We start from the raw sequence: 14,684 nt of genomic DNA, 5'->3' as shown, positions 1-14,684 counted from the left end.
AGACTTCTGGTTATATGGGCAAATGTTGGCCTGAGGCTGGGAGGTGTCTGGGCTAATCAAAAAAGGACCATCAGACAGAGATCTCCAATTGAATAAAATCATTTTGAAGACTTTTTCCCAGAATCTGGGAATTTCCCAAAGGGGTTCCGGGCCACACCCAAAAGATCAATGGAAGGTGATTTGACCAAGATCTCCAATTGAATGAAGCCACTTAATTTGTCTGGGAAGGTCCGCTTTCCCAGGAAGGCCTGAGACTCCTTATCTCCCTTCTCTTATAGATTAAATTACAGATAAAATCTTTTATAGATTACACAGTTTCAGGGTTCACCTCCATCAGGTGCAGAGACCAAAAGGGGAGAGAGTGGAGCCCCATTGGATTTGGCAACCAAGAGACTGTTAATAACTGGGGAAAAAGCAGTCCTGACTGAGAGAGGAGATCAGAAGTCCCTCAGGGATTCTATATCTAAGCCATAAAATTAACATATCAATGACACGAAACATCCCGTCTTTTTTTCTTCTTATAAATTTACCTTCTTGCTCCTAGTTCTTTCTTTGCTAATCTTTTGGAATTTAGCCCATTTCTTTCCGTGGTATCATTATAACAAACTTTTAGTTTAGAGATGGGTTAAAGTCCACGAATTCTATTGAGACACCTTGCACCCCAGGTCTGAAACCCCAGACTTTGGGAGTCTCCTTCGAACCTCAACGATTGTAACCTTAGGAAAACTGCTGGGGGTGGGGGAGGAGCATGTGGTTGTAACCCAGGGATACTGTTTGAGGGAGGAGCGGCGTGATTATATCTCCGGATACTCCGCTGCGCCTCCGACCTGTCTATACCACAAAGATTCTGACTCCAAGAACACCGTGTTCGTTCTAACTACAAGAGTGTGGGTTTTGAGAGGCTCGGGTACGCTGGCTCTGGACGGAAGACGCCTAACTAACCGCTCCGGAAGACTTAACTAATCCGGGCAATCAGGCTCAGGAAGAAAAAAGACTGGCCCGAATTCGAACTCAAATCTTCGCCACACATTTGCATATCAGTACAATCCTGGAACTGACCCAGCAGCACCTCTGTAGCCTTTAAAAATGAACAAAATAAAGGCTTTCTTTGAAACGAAATTGACTGGAAGTATCCAAGAGCCCAGGAACCCAAACAGAGCCCCCCAATTGGAATTCCCACCTGTTTGCTGCCCGCCACTTGCTTTTGCTAACAGAGTCCGCCCGCTCGTAATAAAACCTCCGTCTCCCGAGTGCAGCCGGCAAATCCTTTTGAGACACTTGGAGACGCCAGCGGGAAGCCCAACACTACTGGGGGTTCCGTTTCAAAACCTCAGTCAGAGCTGAGAGACAGGCAGGACGAGGGGCCCCGGAATCTGGAAACCCTTAAAGGAGAAGCGCCTCGGTGAGGGACCCGCCCCCAGAACAGTTCCTCCGCAGTTATCTGGGCGGGGCCCAAAGATCTGAGCAGTTCGAAAAGGGCCCTCCCCCAAACCCCAAACTCCCAGCGTCCCTCTGTACAGTTACTAATCTCCACGGTTTTCTGGAAGACGCAGAGCTGGAGGAATCGGCCGAGCTGTACAGGGGCCCCCGGGAGACGCCCTCAGCAGAGAGGGGACCAGGAAGCGTTCTCCCTTCGGCTTTCCCGGGGGGGGGGAGGAGAGGCGAGGCCAGGGACTCGGGCATGCGCACTGCCCGACCCAGAATGTCCGGACTACATTTCCCGGCAGACTTTCCGAGAGCGCTCGGGGCAAGGTCCCGGCGCGGGCTCCAAGGTTACATCACGTTTGCCCCGCCAGCCGGTTCTTTTTTCAGGACGCTGTGTCTTCATTCACGCTCAGCCGCTATCGGGCTCTGGACCGGCGGTGGAAATGGTTCGCTGACGAGTAATTTCGGAGCCTGCGCCAAGGTGGGGCATTGGGGGAGGGGAAAAGCAGAGGAGGAGCCGGGGTATCCGCCTTTCTGCCACGCCCTCACGCGTTGCTTCTTGCTAACGAGGGGGCGTGGCTAAGGATGTCAGCCAATTGCGGTAATACTGCTCCTCGGGCTGGGAGTCGCGAGGCACGTCAGCTGGATTCCTCCGCCCTTCCCTTATGACCACGCCCTCTCCGTGCCCCGTCTTCCTGGTCTCCGCACGTGGCTTCAGCAGTTCTGATTGGGCGGTGCGGGGAGGGGGCGTGGCCGTGCCCCTTCAGTTGGAGTGGGCTCCGGCTCCCTCCGCTCTTCTCCATCTACATCCCTCGGGAAGGAAGCGGCGATGGCCCCGGGGCCCCCGCCTGTGTCTCCTGCGGCCCCCGCTACGGTGAGTGAGGTCGTGGGCCCGTGTCGGGGTGGGAGCCCCTCTTGGGTCTTTTGGCGCCGGTTCCGGGTCCCGGCGAGACGATTAAGCACCTGTTCCTCAGGAAGCAGTCTCTGCTCTCTAGAGGCGCGGGAGGGACCCCTGGCATTGATGGGGAGGGGGCTTCCAGAGGCTCGGAGCTTCCCTGGTCACATCCTCCTAGGGGGCTTGGCAGGGGGCCATCGGCATTAATGGGGAGGAGGGCGTTTTCCTCCAGGAGCAGCCTGCCCAAAATTCAGGGACAGCCCTACAGCTGAGAATGGGGGGGGGGGGTCTGACCTTCACCCTCTCCGCCCTGGCCAGCCGGGGGCCCTGCAGCCCACGCCCCCTCCGTCTGTCCTGGTCTCCTCCCCTGGAGCCCCTCCCTGACCTCCGCCGAGGACGCCCCGCCTGAGCTGTTTAACACATGATTCATGAAGACCCCCCTCGCCCCCAGAGCTTTCCTTTGGGAACGTGTCACCCAGCTTCTGCCTCCCCCCCCTTTTTTTGAGGCGGTTGGGGCGAAGTGCCCGGGGTCACAGTCTCAGTATTGGGCTCAGGTGCTCCTGAATCGGGGGGGGCTCTGGGCACTATGTCACCCAGCCCCCCCATCCTCGGGTAGGAGGTCACTGGCCTTTGGACAGAGCCTCGGGTGCTTGGGAGGAAGCTGAGAGGAGGTGGAGGAGCTTCCTCCGCTGCAGCCGGAAGCCAGCCCGTCCTTGGGAGGATCCTCCCGGCCCCGGGGAGCCAGAAGCCGGGCTGGGGGCCAGGGCTCCTGGAGGGTCCAGCACCCCGAGCACTCCCCTGGAAAGCGGGGGCAGAGGCCGTGAGACCCGCCGGCCTCGGGCCTCAGACTTTTGGGGAGCAGCCTCAGTTAAGGGGCACGATGCGGCCCCCGGGGAGACAGAAGGAGCGCAGAGGGCATCCGCATCCAGGTAGGCGGAGGGGACCAGGGAGATTGGCGCTGACCTGATGCTGGGGACGTGCTTCGGGCCTTTAGGCGCTGCAGAAACGCTCCCTTTTGCTGCGGAGGCTGGGTCGGTTCTGGCCGGCTGGGGAGGGATGTGGCGCCAGACCGGCCGCTCCCTGCGCCCGGGATCCCACCTCCTGAGCACCGGGGGTTGTGTCTTTGAGAGACTCGGTGAAGGAGGAAGGAGATACAACGGCGAGAAGGCAGCCGTGGGGCCTTGTGAACGTCTCCTCCGAAGGCAGAGTCTTTCTGAGCCCCTTCTGAGGGGGGCCCTGGCATCTCGGGGGGCGGGGGGCGTTAGAGAGTGCGGACTCCCAGAGCGCCGGGGGGACAGGGCACAGCGTGTTCTTCAGGGGAGCCCCGGGCACCAGGGGCGCTTTAAAGGTGAGCCCGGAACCGAGGGCTCGGTCACATCCGAAAGGAAGCAGAACCAGGAGGGACGGTCGGGGAGACACGAGGCGCAGAGAGCGGCCGGCTTGAGCCGGGGATTCCCAGAGCCTGCTCGGCTCGGCCCCGACCGTCAGTCGGCCCTTGGGAAGTGATTGGGCCGCACCGGGAGGGGCTGTGGAAAAGCCACGTCCCAGAGACCTCCGCTGGAGAAGCCCGGGCCGAGCACATGGAGACGACCGAGGGCTGAGAGGCCGTTGGAAGCTTTGGAGAGAGCAGGGGGTGACGGAGCCAGACTGCAGAGCCTGGCACGGGTCGGTTCTGTCAGAAACAGTCTCCTCAGGGGAAGGAGGCCGCGGTGGGGAGAGAGGGATCAGCTGAGCTGTTGGGGGGAGGGGATCACTGGAGCAGGGAGAAGGGCCCGCCCTTCCTGCCGTGGGTGAAGGAGGAGGGGGAGGCAGCGGGTAGGGAAGGGGGGCTTGGAGCTTGGGGGAGGGACAAGAAGGTTTTTCCAGGAGAGATTTCCAGGAGGGGTGGAAGGATTGCCCTCCGGAGAAGATGTAAAGTGTCGGGATGGCGTCCGTTCTCCTGGCTCAGCGCAGCCTCGAGATCAGGCAGGGCCGGCTCTGAGTTGCCGCAGCTGGTGTCCTGACCTCCGCTGTCAGGGGGATGTTGTAGTACGGGGTAGTGGCCGCCGGCCGCTGTGTTCTCCGCGTTGTTGCACAGATCGGGTAGGGAGGGGAGCACTCGCACCGTGGGGCCCACCCTTCTCCTCTCCTGACAGGTGCAGATGCAAGGGGGCCGCTAGGGGACCCAAACGTGTTTGCCTTTCAGGAAGCCGTGACGTTCAGGGATGTGGCTGTGGCCTTTACCCTGGAGGAATGGCGGCATCTGGACCCTTCTCAGAAGGACCTGTACAGGGAGGTGATGCTGGAGAACTACAGAAACCTGGTCTGCCTGGGTGAGGACCGCTCTTAGGCTCACCCGGAGTCCGCCCCGGGAGGGGCACAGCACCTGGGGTATCCCGACTGCTTTGCAATTATTCTTTGGCCTCCCGAATCCTATTGTGACCTCGAGTGGTTGGGCTGCCGGCGAGGGAGGCAGGGGAGGCCCAGGCCCCTGGATGATGATGTTCCAGAGGCCTCTCTGTTCCCTCGGGCCCAAGATTCTCGGGTAGTGCCCCAGTATCTGCATTTACTAAGTCCCTGTTCTGGGCCAGGCATATGTACGGGAGACCCCCAAAAGGCACAAAGCGCCCGCCTGCTCTTGGGTGTTCTCCTCAGGGAGTATCATAGCTGTCTTTCTGACCCCAGATGTGGATCCTTGGGAACTTGTTCCTCAGGAGTCTCGGGTTCTTTGGTACCAGTTCTCTGAGCCTCTCAACCAGCCTTCTTTTTTTCAAGAAGAGAGAAGGAACTAAAATGAATCTCAAAGGGGCTTTCTGTCCATAAAACCTTTCTGTGTTCAATGAACAGGCCTGGCCATTTCCAAACCATACGTGATCCACCAGTTGGAACAAGGGAGAGGCCCTTGGACGCCAGAGGGAAACACCTCCCTCTGTGACAGAGGGAGCCGCCGTGCAGGTGAGTGAGGGTGGTGGCCCAGCAGCCTTCCTGACACGCCAGCCCCCGCTGCTGCCCCTCCGGCCCACAGGGAGCGAGTGTATTCCTGCTCTGGCCCACCACTAAGGCTCCCATTGAAGTGGTCTCCTCTTAGAAAGCACGTGGCCTTGATGAGGTCTGTCTCCCAGGTTTTCAAGGGGGGGAGAGTGTTCTTTAGAAAACTGGAAAAAGACCTTCAATGGAGGGACGCCCAAAGAGAAGATCTGAAAGCCTCAGAGAGCTTCCAGGTTGTGGCTGGAGGCTGGAGGCCCCTGAACACGTAGAACCAAGAAATCTGAAGAGGGAAGGCTTGTTCTCTGAGGATGCTAAGGGCATCTGTGTGGGCTGGGTCGGGGGAGGTGACAATGGCTGGTGACTCTGCCAACCAGTCTGTCATAACAGAATCGACCGAGACCAACAACCTCAGCCCATTGCTGGGGATGCACGTAGACCCAAACGAGGCTGGCCATCTTTGAACTGCATCTTAGGTAAGAATGAAGACCAGTGGTTTGAGGTGTTTGCGTCCAAAAGATCTGATGTGGGAAGGAGAGTTTAGTTATTAATCACTTGGCCCTGCCACATACCGAGCCATGTCCTGGGAATACAATTTCAAGCAGAAACAGCCAGGGGAAAGTGAGGAATCTTGGCCTGGGCAAGAACTCACCAGTCAGAGGAGGATTGAGGCTTCTCTGGGATGAAGGCTGAAAGTCCCAGGGAATAAGTGTGAGTGGATTTCTCTATGGAGAGTTAGCTTCTGAAAGTGGGATTGGCGTTTCTGGATTCTGGTGCGGGTCATTTTAGGACTAGCCGACCCAAAAGCTTTTTTTTTTTTTTTTTTTTTTTTTTTTTTTTTGCTGAAGCAGTTGGGGTTAAGTGACTTGCCCAGGGTCACACAGGTAAGAAGTGTTGAGTGTGAGGGCAGATTTGAACTCGGGTCCTCCTGACTGCAGGGCTGTGCTTTATCCACTGTACCAGCTACCCCAAAAGTTTTTAAAGACCAGAATGACTTTACATAGAAAAGGAGAGGTTGATGAGACTCACCTTGGACCATGGAGCAGATGCTGCTGAGAGACTCCACAGTGCAGTGTGATAAACGCACCAACTCCCAGGAAATACCTGCTGAGAAAGGAGTCCATGGGAGGGTGGCCCATGGCCACCTGTGTCAGCCTAAGTCCATCAAGCCTAAACAACCAGCAAGAGGAACAGAAGTTGGAGCAGGGCTGTCAAGTCCCTCGCTTTGTCTTGGGGCTTAAGGCCCAGACCAGAGCTTTGGATCTAACAGGTCGATCCTAAATTACAAAGAGAGGGCACAGCATCATTTGTGTAAGGGGATCCGAGGACCAGTAGAAAGAAGCATGAGAACAGAAGGTGAAAGAACGGACAGGCGGGGACTTGAGCAGCAGAGGGTTCCCGCGTTGAAACAACGAATGAGAGAAGAAAAGTGAGCAGAAGGTCCAGAGCCAAGCAAGGAAGCATTTATGGAAGGCTGCCTGTGTGCCATTCCCTGCCAAGAACTGGAAATACACTCGGCAAACAGCAGGGCTTGGGAGCAGGTCCAAGGGCCTACAGACCTCTGGGTTTGTTTGAGTTATGGTCTTGTCCTTCAGAGCTGGAGGAGCAGACAGGGAGTTTCTTATTAGCAAATAGCAACTGTCAATATTATATACACATTGTGTCTGTACAGACATTGTTGGATGTTTTGCCTAATGTGCCGTCTCTCCTGGACAGGACAGAGAAGGATGCCGGACCGGGGTGCTTAGGCAGGGGTTCCCGAGGGCTGAGGGAAGTTCCAGTATGAGCTAGCAGCGGCCAGGGCATGGATTTGCAGTCCAGAAGCCCATCATTCTTCTCCCAGAAGTTCACCATAGAGAAGGGGAATGGGGAAAGGTCCAGTGAAAAGAATTACAGATAGAGCTGAACAAGGTGATTGGTGGATGCAGGAAAGGATGGGAGCATAGCTTAGAAAGAAGGTGTGGTGTTCTTTTTCTTCTTTATAATATATAATATAAGATGGTTCTCTCTGGAAGTGAGCAGGTTTCTTGGAGAGGTTTTCTGGAGGCAGCCTTAATATCAATTCAGATCAATAATTACCCCAAATGCAGCCAGGTGATAAAAGTTCATATCTTTTATTGCCTCCAATATAGCCCAGTTAGCTTAGAGGCCTGTCTCTCTGCTTGGTTCCAAAAGCTCCCTCCGAATGTCTCCAAATCCAAAGGTTTGTCCTTCAGCTCAGCCAGCCAAGTGGAAAATGGAATGAATCTCTCTCTAACTCGAAGCTAAGAGCCTCTTTATATATGGACTCCTCCTTCTGGAGGCATACCTAAGGGAGGTGTGAATTCACAAAGTTACATAGTTAACTTTGTGAATCTCCCATACTTGTGAACTCCAATGAGTAAAGATGTAAACACAAGCATTGTATTAATTAGTTCTACTTAGTACCTTGTTTCAGGTTCTGGCCCAAAACATCAGCTCTAATGAGTTAACAGTTTGTAAAGATTCCAACAAGAAGGGATGGAAATGAGAGACTGACAAATTGCCCTTGAGATATGAGTGGATAGTACCCAATGGATGGTCTCCATCCTGTGAAATAAGAAGAGGAAAGGATGGGAGGAGTACTAAGGGATCCTTGGGTAACAGCTATTGTGGTGAGTGGGAGAAAGAGGGAAGAGAAGAAGACATCTGTCCCATTGAGGGCCTATTTAAAATTAGAGAACAAAAATTGGTTTATTTCCATGACCTTTCTCACTACTTTCTTTTTTGTTTAATCAGAATATTTGCTCTTTTCCAAGAAAGTGAAGAAGAGCTGATCCCTTTACCAAAGCAAGAGATGAGAGATGGGCCCCAGACTTCCCCAACTAGTACTCTTGTACAAGGAAGGCTCAATGGAGGGCATCCACTCTGGTGAATTTTTGAGAGAAGATGGATGACCTTTAGAAGCCTTTAGGAGAAGGAACTAGGGGCATTTAAGGTCAATGTGACCATTCAAGTTTTTGAAGGGCATCTTAAGGAAACCAGGAAAAAAAAATTGGTTTAGATCAATAAAAGGTTAAGGATCTCAGGAATGAACAATGGGAAAACATTAGGAAAGCAGAAACAAGCATTTATTAAGCACCTACTATGTGTGAACTCTATCCTAAGCACTTATACAGATGTTATTTCATTTGACCCTGTGAGGAAGATGCATTTATTATCTGTGTTTGACAGATGAGAAAACGTGGTTTGCCCAGGGTCGGACAGTAAGTAGTCTGAGGATTTGACTTCAGGTCTCTCTGATCCCAGGCATTTCCCTTATACCTTATACATGCCCCACAGCTGCCTCTTTTTTTTTTTTTTTTTAAATTATAGCTTTTTATTTACAGGTTATATGCATGGGTAATGTTTCAGCATTGACAATTGCCAAACCTTTTGTTCCAATTTTTCCCTTCCTTCCCCCCATCCCCTCCCCCAGATGGCAGGTTGACCAATACATGTTAAATATGTTAAAGTATAAATTAAATACAATATAAGTATACATGTCCAAACAGTTATTTTGCTGTACAAAAAGAATCGGATTTTGAAATAGTGTACAGTTAGCCTGTGAAGGAAATCAAAAATGCAGGCGGACAAAAATAGAGGGATTGGGAATTCTATGCAGTAGTCATCTCCCAAAGTTCTTTCACTGGGTGTACCTGGTTCAATTCATTATTGCTCTATTGGAACTGATTTGGTTCATCTCATTGCTGAAGAGGGCCACGTCCATCAGAATTGATCATCATACAGTATTGTTGTTGAAGTATATAATGATCTCCTGGTCCTGCTTATTTCACTCAGCATCCATTCCTGTAAGTCTCTCCAGGCCTTTCTGAAATCCTCCTGTTGGTCCTTTCTTACCAAATAATAATATTCCATAATACTCATATACCACAATTTATTCAGCCTAATTGATGGGCATCCACTCAGTTTCCAATTTCTGGCCACTACAAAGAGGCTGCCACAAACATTCTTCCAGCTGCCTCTTAAATTCAGACACCATCTGTGTGACTGTGCAGGTCACTTTACCTGCTGGCTTCAGGGCATTGCCTGTAAAATGAGCTGGAGAAAGACGTGGCAAACCACGTTCTTGCCAAGAAAACCCCAAATGGAGTCATGAAGAAGCGGACTCCGGAAACAATTTGGCAAAAGTTCCCTGAGCTCTGTGCTGTGGGCCAGCAATACAATAGAGAAGCAAGACGGGCTCTAATGGGGGAGACAGTGCTAAAGGAAGGCCCGGCCCCGGGCCCTGGGAGTACATCGTGGGACTGAAGGTTTCATAGACAAAATGGACCAGATCTCGGGACACAGGCTTATTCACTGACGGTGCCGAAGGCTTTGGTCCTGAAGCTTTTGTACTGAGACTTCTATAACTGGCTCCTCTGGAAGTTGGGGCTGGAACCCCTACAGAGAAAGCTGCCAGTCCATTCCAGGATTGCTTCCTGGGCAGGGTGATCCCCAGGGGCTGGGCTAGGAAGAGTTCTGCTAGTTTGGCAGGTCTTTGGGTACGGGGTCCTGTGCAGGAGCTCGCCGGCCTGCCTGGACTACCAAGTGCCAGGCCTTTCCCTCTCTAACTGCTTTGCTGATTTTTATACACAGGAAAGCAATATTTGTAAGCCGTGAATTCACAGACTTGGTTTCTTAAGAAAATTTCTAGAATGTTTAATCAGGTGGTTAGGGAAGGTAGAGCCCAGGCTGTGGCGAGCCTGGCTTTGCTGGGCGAGGGGCTGCCAGACTCACCTGTTCTCTTCCTTTGATTCGACTCCTAAGCTTTGAGGAGAACACTGTGGACTTTTTATCCAAATCTGGGCAGCACACTGGACAAAGTAGTGTAAGCCCCTCCTATAGAGGGAGAGAGATGGGCTTTGGGGTGGGACACCATTAGACCTCTTCATGTCAGCAGATGAGAGGGCAGGGTGGGTCCCAGGGTCAGGGCTTGGCTGGCCCAGGGTTATTAAGCATTCTGTCTCAGACGTGTATGAAGATGGGAATCTTCATACCTACTTCGTAATAGTAACGCAGTTTTTGTTTGCTGAGTCTTGTGCTAAGCACTTTACAAATATTATCTTTGGTCCTTATAACAGTTCCAAAGGTAGGCGACCATGTTTTCCTGACTCCAGGCTCGGTGTTCCACTGTGCTCCCTCCCTGCCCTGCTTTCTTTCCCTAATGCCTCCTCAAGCCCAAACCTGCCCCCTCCTGTTCTTCCCCCATTTTGATTGCACGTGACTCCCCTTCTCCTTCCTGGTACCCTATTAACCTTCTTTCTTATAAATGACATTTCTGTGTCATTTTGGGGTGGCTGCCCCTTGTACTTAGCTAAGTGGAAAACAATGAAATGATTCCCTTATTTCCTGCAAAGTAGCATGGTGACTTTGGGCATTTTTTTCAGATTGGGAAGAGATAGTTGAAGCAAAGGAGCCCACTCCAAAGCTTGGCGTTACTTTGAAAGGATTTTATGAAGACAGATTGCCAAGGCATCATCAACACCATGCTGCCAAACTTGGACAAGCTTTAGAATGTGATGCTATGTCAGAGAGACAGCACAACAAGGATAAATCTTCTAGGCAAGTAAAAATCACCCCTAAGGAAAACTGCCAGTACAGTGGGGCCCCACAAAAGTCATGGATGGGGTGGAAGCTCAAGTCTTGGGCTGGTCCTTTTTCCACCATAGAAATTATTCATTAGAAAGTCTCCCTAAATGGGATACTCGGAAAAAATACTTTCTTGAGTCTGTTTAGACTGAGTAAAGATGAGATCTTTGCCATAAATGAGGTATTTTCTAATTGTAATTGGTTCAGCAAATCATTGTTACAATGCAGACTTTATTTAGTATCTTAAAGGAGAAAGTATTATGAATGTAGTTATTCATATTCAGCTTATTCATTACTTCCCATCACAGTTTTCATACTGCAATGAAACCTCATCAATGTAATGAATGTGGGAAGACTTTCTGCTGGCGCAAGGGACTTAATGTACATCAGAAAATTCATAGTGGACAGAAACCCTATACATGCGATGAATGTGGAAAGGCCTTCCTCCTGAGCACGCACCTTGTTCAACATCAGAGAATTCATAGTGGAGAGAAGCCTTATGTATGTAACGAATGTGGGAAGGCCTTCCGGCTTAGTGCACACCTTACTCTGCATCAGAGAATTCATAGTGGAGAGAAACCTTTTGTATGTAACGAATGTGGGAAGGCTTTCTCTCAGAGTTCACAACTTAACCGACATCAAAGCATTCATACCGGAAAGAAAGCTTATAAATGTAATGAATGTGGAAAGACTTTTAGTCGGAGCACAGGACTTATCAAACATAAGAGAATTCACACTGGAGAAAAACCTTATAAATGTAATGACTGTGAGAAGGCTTTTCGTCGGAATGAACAACTTATTCAACACCAGAGAATTCACACTGGAGAGAAACCTTATAAATGCAAAGAATGTGGCAAAGCCTTTCGTCAAAGTTCACAATTTAGTCAGCACAAAAAAATTCATATTGGAGAGAAGCCTTATCAATGTACTGAATGTGGGAAGTTCTTTTTAGAGAAGACGCAGCTTACCCGGCATCAAAAAATACATACTGGAGAAAAACCTTATAAATGTAATGAATGTGGGAAGGCTTTCTTGGAGAGGAGGCAGCTTATACAACACCAGAGAGTTCATACTGGAGAGAAACCTTACAAATGTAACGAATGTGGAAAAAGCTTTCGTCAGAGCTCACGATTTAGTCAACATAAAAAAATTCATACTGGAGAAAAACCTTATGAGTGTAATGAGTGTGGGAAGACCTTCCTAGAGAGGAAACAGCTTACCCAACATCAGAGAGTTCATACTGGAGAGAAACCTTACAAATGTAATGAATGCGGGAAAAGCTTTCGTCAGAGTTCACGATTTAATCAACATAAAAAAATTCATACTGGGGAAAAACCTCATGAATGTAACGAATGTGGGAAGGCTTTCTTGGAGAGGAAACAACTTTATCGGCATCAGAGAGTTCATACTGGAGAGAAGCCTTATGTATGTGATCAGTGTGGGAAGGCCTTCAGCTCCAAGTCATACCTTACTGTACACCAGACAAATCACACTGGACAGAAGTCTTATGATAAATGTAATGGATGTGGGAAAGTCTCTCCTAAGACGTGCCTTACTCAGCATCAGAGAATTCCTATCGGAGTGAAGCCTTATCAATGTAGTGAATGTAGAAAGACCTTCCTTGACAGGAAACCACTTATTCACCATCAGAGGATTCACACAGAAGGAATTGCCACCTTACTGTAGCAAACATGAGATGACCACCTTCCAAAAGTAGAAACAGCTTATTCAACTTCAAAGACTTTGTAAGTGTAGAGAAACTTTGTGAATGTGATAGAATATGGGAAGACTCTTCTTGGGAAACAGCTTGCTCAATCTCGGACTTCATAAGTGTAGAAAAACCTTGTGCATGTTATGAATATGGGGAGGCTTTTTTAGAGAGTAGAGAACCTAAGTGAACACTGGAGAATTCATGAGTGATGGCAAGCTTTTATGAATATAACAACGCCTTTCATAAGAGCTCACCATTTAGCGAATATAAAAATAATTCGTGTTTATGAGACACCTTATGAATGTGAAAAGGCCTTTCTAGAGCAACATCAGAAAATTCATTGTGGTGAGAAATGTGAATATAATAAATGTGGGAAAACTGTATAAGAGCAAACAGTTTAATCAGTGGCAATACCAAAGTGAAACAATGGATATTATGTAGAATAGCTTTCTGAGAGCATATGTCTTACTTGACATTAAATCATTCAAAAATTTAGCTTTTTGAATGGCAGAGTTTTATGAAGATAACAAATGTAAGAAGAATCCCAACCACTGCAGACACTGAAATGTAGGCATTCAATTAAAGGGAAATTGTAAAAATCTGATTGTTACACTATGATCTGGGATACTGGCTGGTCTTGTGTGGCCTAGGAAACCTTTATTTTAAAATGCAAAAACCTTGGCTTTGGGGTGGACCACATTTGGCCCTTAAGTTGAAGTTGTCAAATCTTTCTATACTACATGAAGCAAATATCTAGTTTCCCATGAGATTTCCTTAAGGCTACTGATCTGGTTTTAGTTACCCCAAGCTTCTCCCCAAAGAATAACAACAACAATAGCAGCTGTCCTTTATATAGCACCTACTACGTGCCAGACATTGTTCTAAGCACTTTAAAAAATTAGTCATTTGATCCTCACAACAACCTTACGAGGTAGATGCTATCATCATCCCTGAAGAAACTGAGGCAAATGAGTTGAGTCAGGAGTTTGGTTAACCATCACATAATGTTGCTGTATTGCTGTTCTGGTTCTGCTCACTTCACTCAGCATCACTTCATGTAGGTCTCTCAAGTCCTCTCTGAAACCATCCTGCTAGTTGTTTCTTACAAAACCATAATATTCCATAACATTCATATACCATAACTTGTTCAGCCATTCCCCAGCTGACGGGCATCCACTCAGTCTCCATTTCCTTGCCAGTACAAAAAGGGGAAAAGCATTTCAAAGCAGTCTAGTGAGCAGCATACTTCATTAGGCATTTACAAAGCCTCTAGCAGTGAGTCTGTCTGGAAATCATCTTTCATGGCTCCCCAAGATGGACTTGATAGAACCATCAACCAACTGAACACTACCAAAGAGATCTCCTTAATCTTATAGTTTCTCAATCTTTCCCCACCTTGACATTTGAACATGAACCTGTAAAGGGCTGAAACTCTTGAGTTGACGCACTGCAGTCGGACAACCAAGCACTTAAGGCTAATTACCAATTGGACAATACTCTATTAGCATATGCTTGGAAAATGGCCCTTCCCACCATTCTGTGCTGGCTCAATCTGTTGGTGTATACAGAGAATTGTAGGAGGGATTAGGGGATGCAGTAAGACAAGTCAGAGTCACTTGTTGGTGTGAGAGAAAGAGAAAGGAGGTGTGGAGATTTCTGTGTCCATTCCCTTCACTTCGACCCCTAAAACCAAGAATAAAGACCCAGGATGTTTGCTTATCCTGACTCCGGCTGATTCTAAGGCATCCAGGGCGTTTACTCGGTCTTCACGTGAACCTATTACTAACAAATGAACAGATGCAAATGCATCTCATTGGCATTCTGTACTGTGCATCATAGTGGTGCTCTGATTCCTTTCCTTTACACTGTAGTCTTACCTCATCAGCTGGTCTTCACATGATTGAGATGTTGTGAACATTGACCATCACTAGGCATTATTAGCTCTCTTGAAACCATCACAGACTTATCACAAATGTTCTGTAGAAACAAACTTCATTATTATTGCACTATTAAAGCTGTTTTATGATTTAAACTCATTCTCTGCTTAAGTTACTACTCTTCTGTCTGGTACATTTTCTTTTCTTTTTAAACAGATAACTG

General features: G+C 49.0%; 2 protein-coding genes across 3 annotated transcripts in view; both read left to right on the top strand.

Moving 5' to 3' along the window:
* The window catches only part of LOC127545847 (zinc finger protein 420-like), a 330,731-nt gene that overhangs the window by 102,243 nt on the left and 213,804 nt on the right, over positions 1-14,684 (top strand). The window lies entirely within an intron of this gene.
* LOC127545861 (zinc finger protein 883-like) lies at positions 1,933-14,616 on the top strand. Its single transcript, XM_051973357.1, has 5 exons — positions 1,933-2,299; positions 4,506-4,632; positions 5,147-5,254; positions 10,672-10,846; positions 11,182-14,616. Exons 1-5 carry the CDS (start codon positions 2,255-2,257, stop codon positions 12,557-12,559), a joined length of 1,833 nt encoding a protein of 610 aa, XP_051829317.1. The 5' UTR covers positions 1,933-2,254; the 3' UTR covers positions 12,560-14,616.

Source organism: Antechinus flavipes, chromosome 1 (assembly GCF_016432865.1).
Source record: "Antechinus flavipes isolate AdamAnt ecotype Samford, QLD, Australia chromosome 1, AdamAnt_v2, whole genome shotgun sequence".
NCBI classification, from domain to species: Eukaryota; Metazoa; Chordata; class Mammalia; order Dasyuromorphia; family Dasyuridae; genus Antechinus; species Antechinus flavipes.
This window is presented reverse-complemented; position numbering and strand designations above follow the sequence as displayed.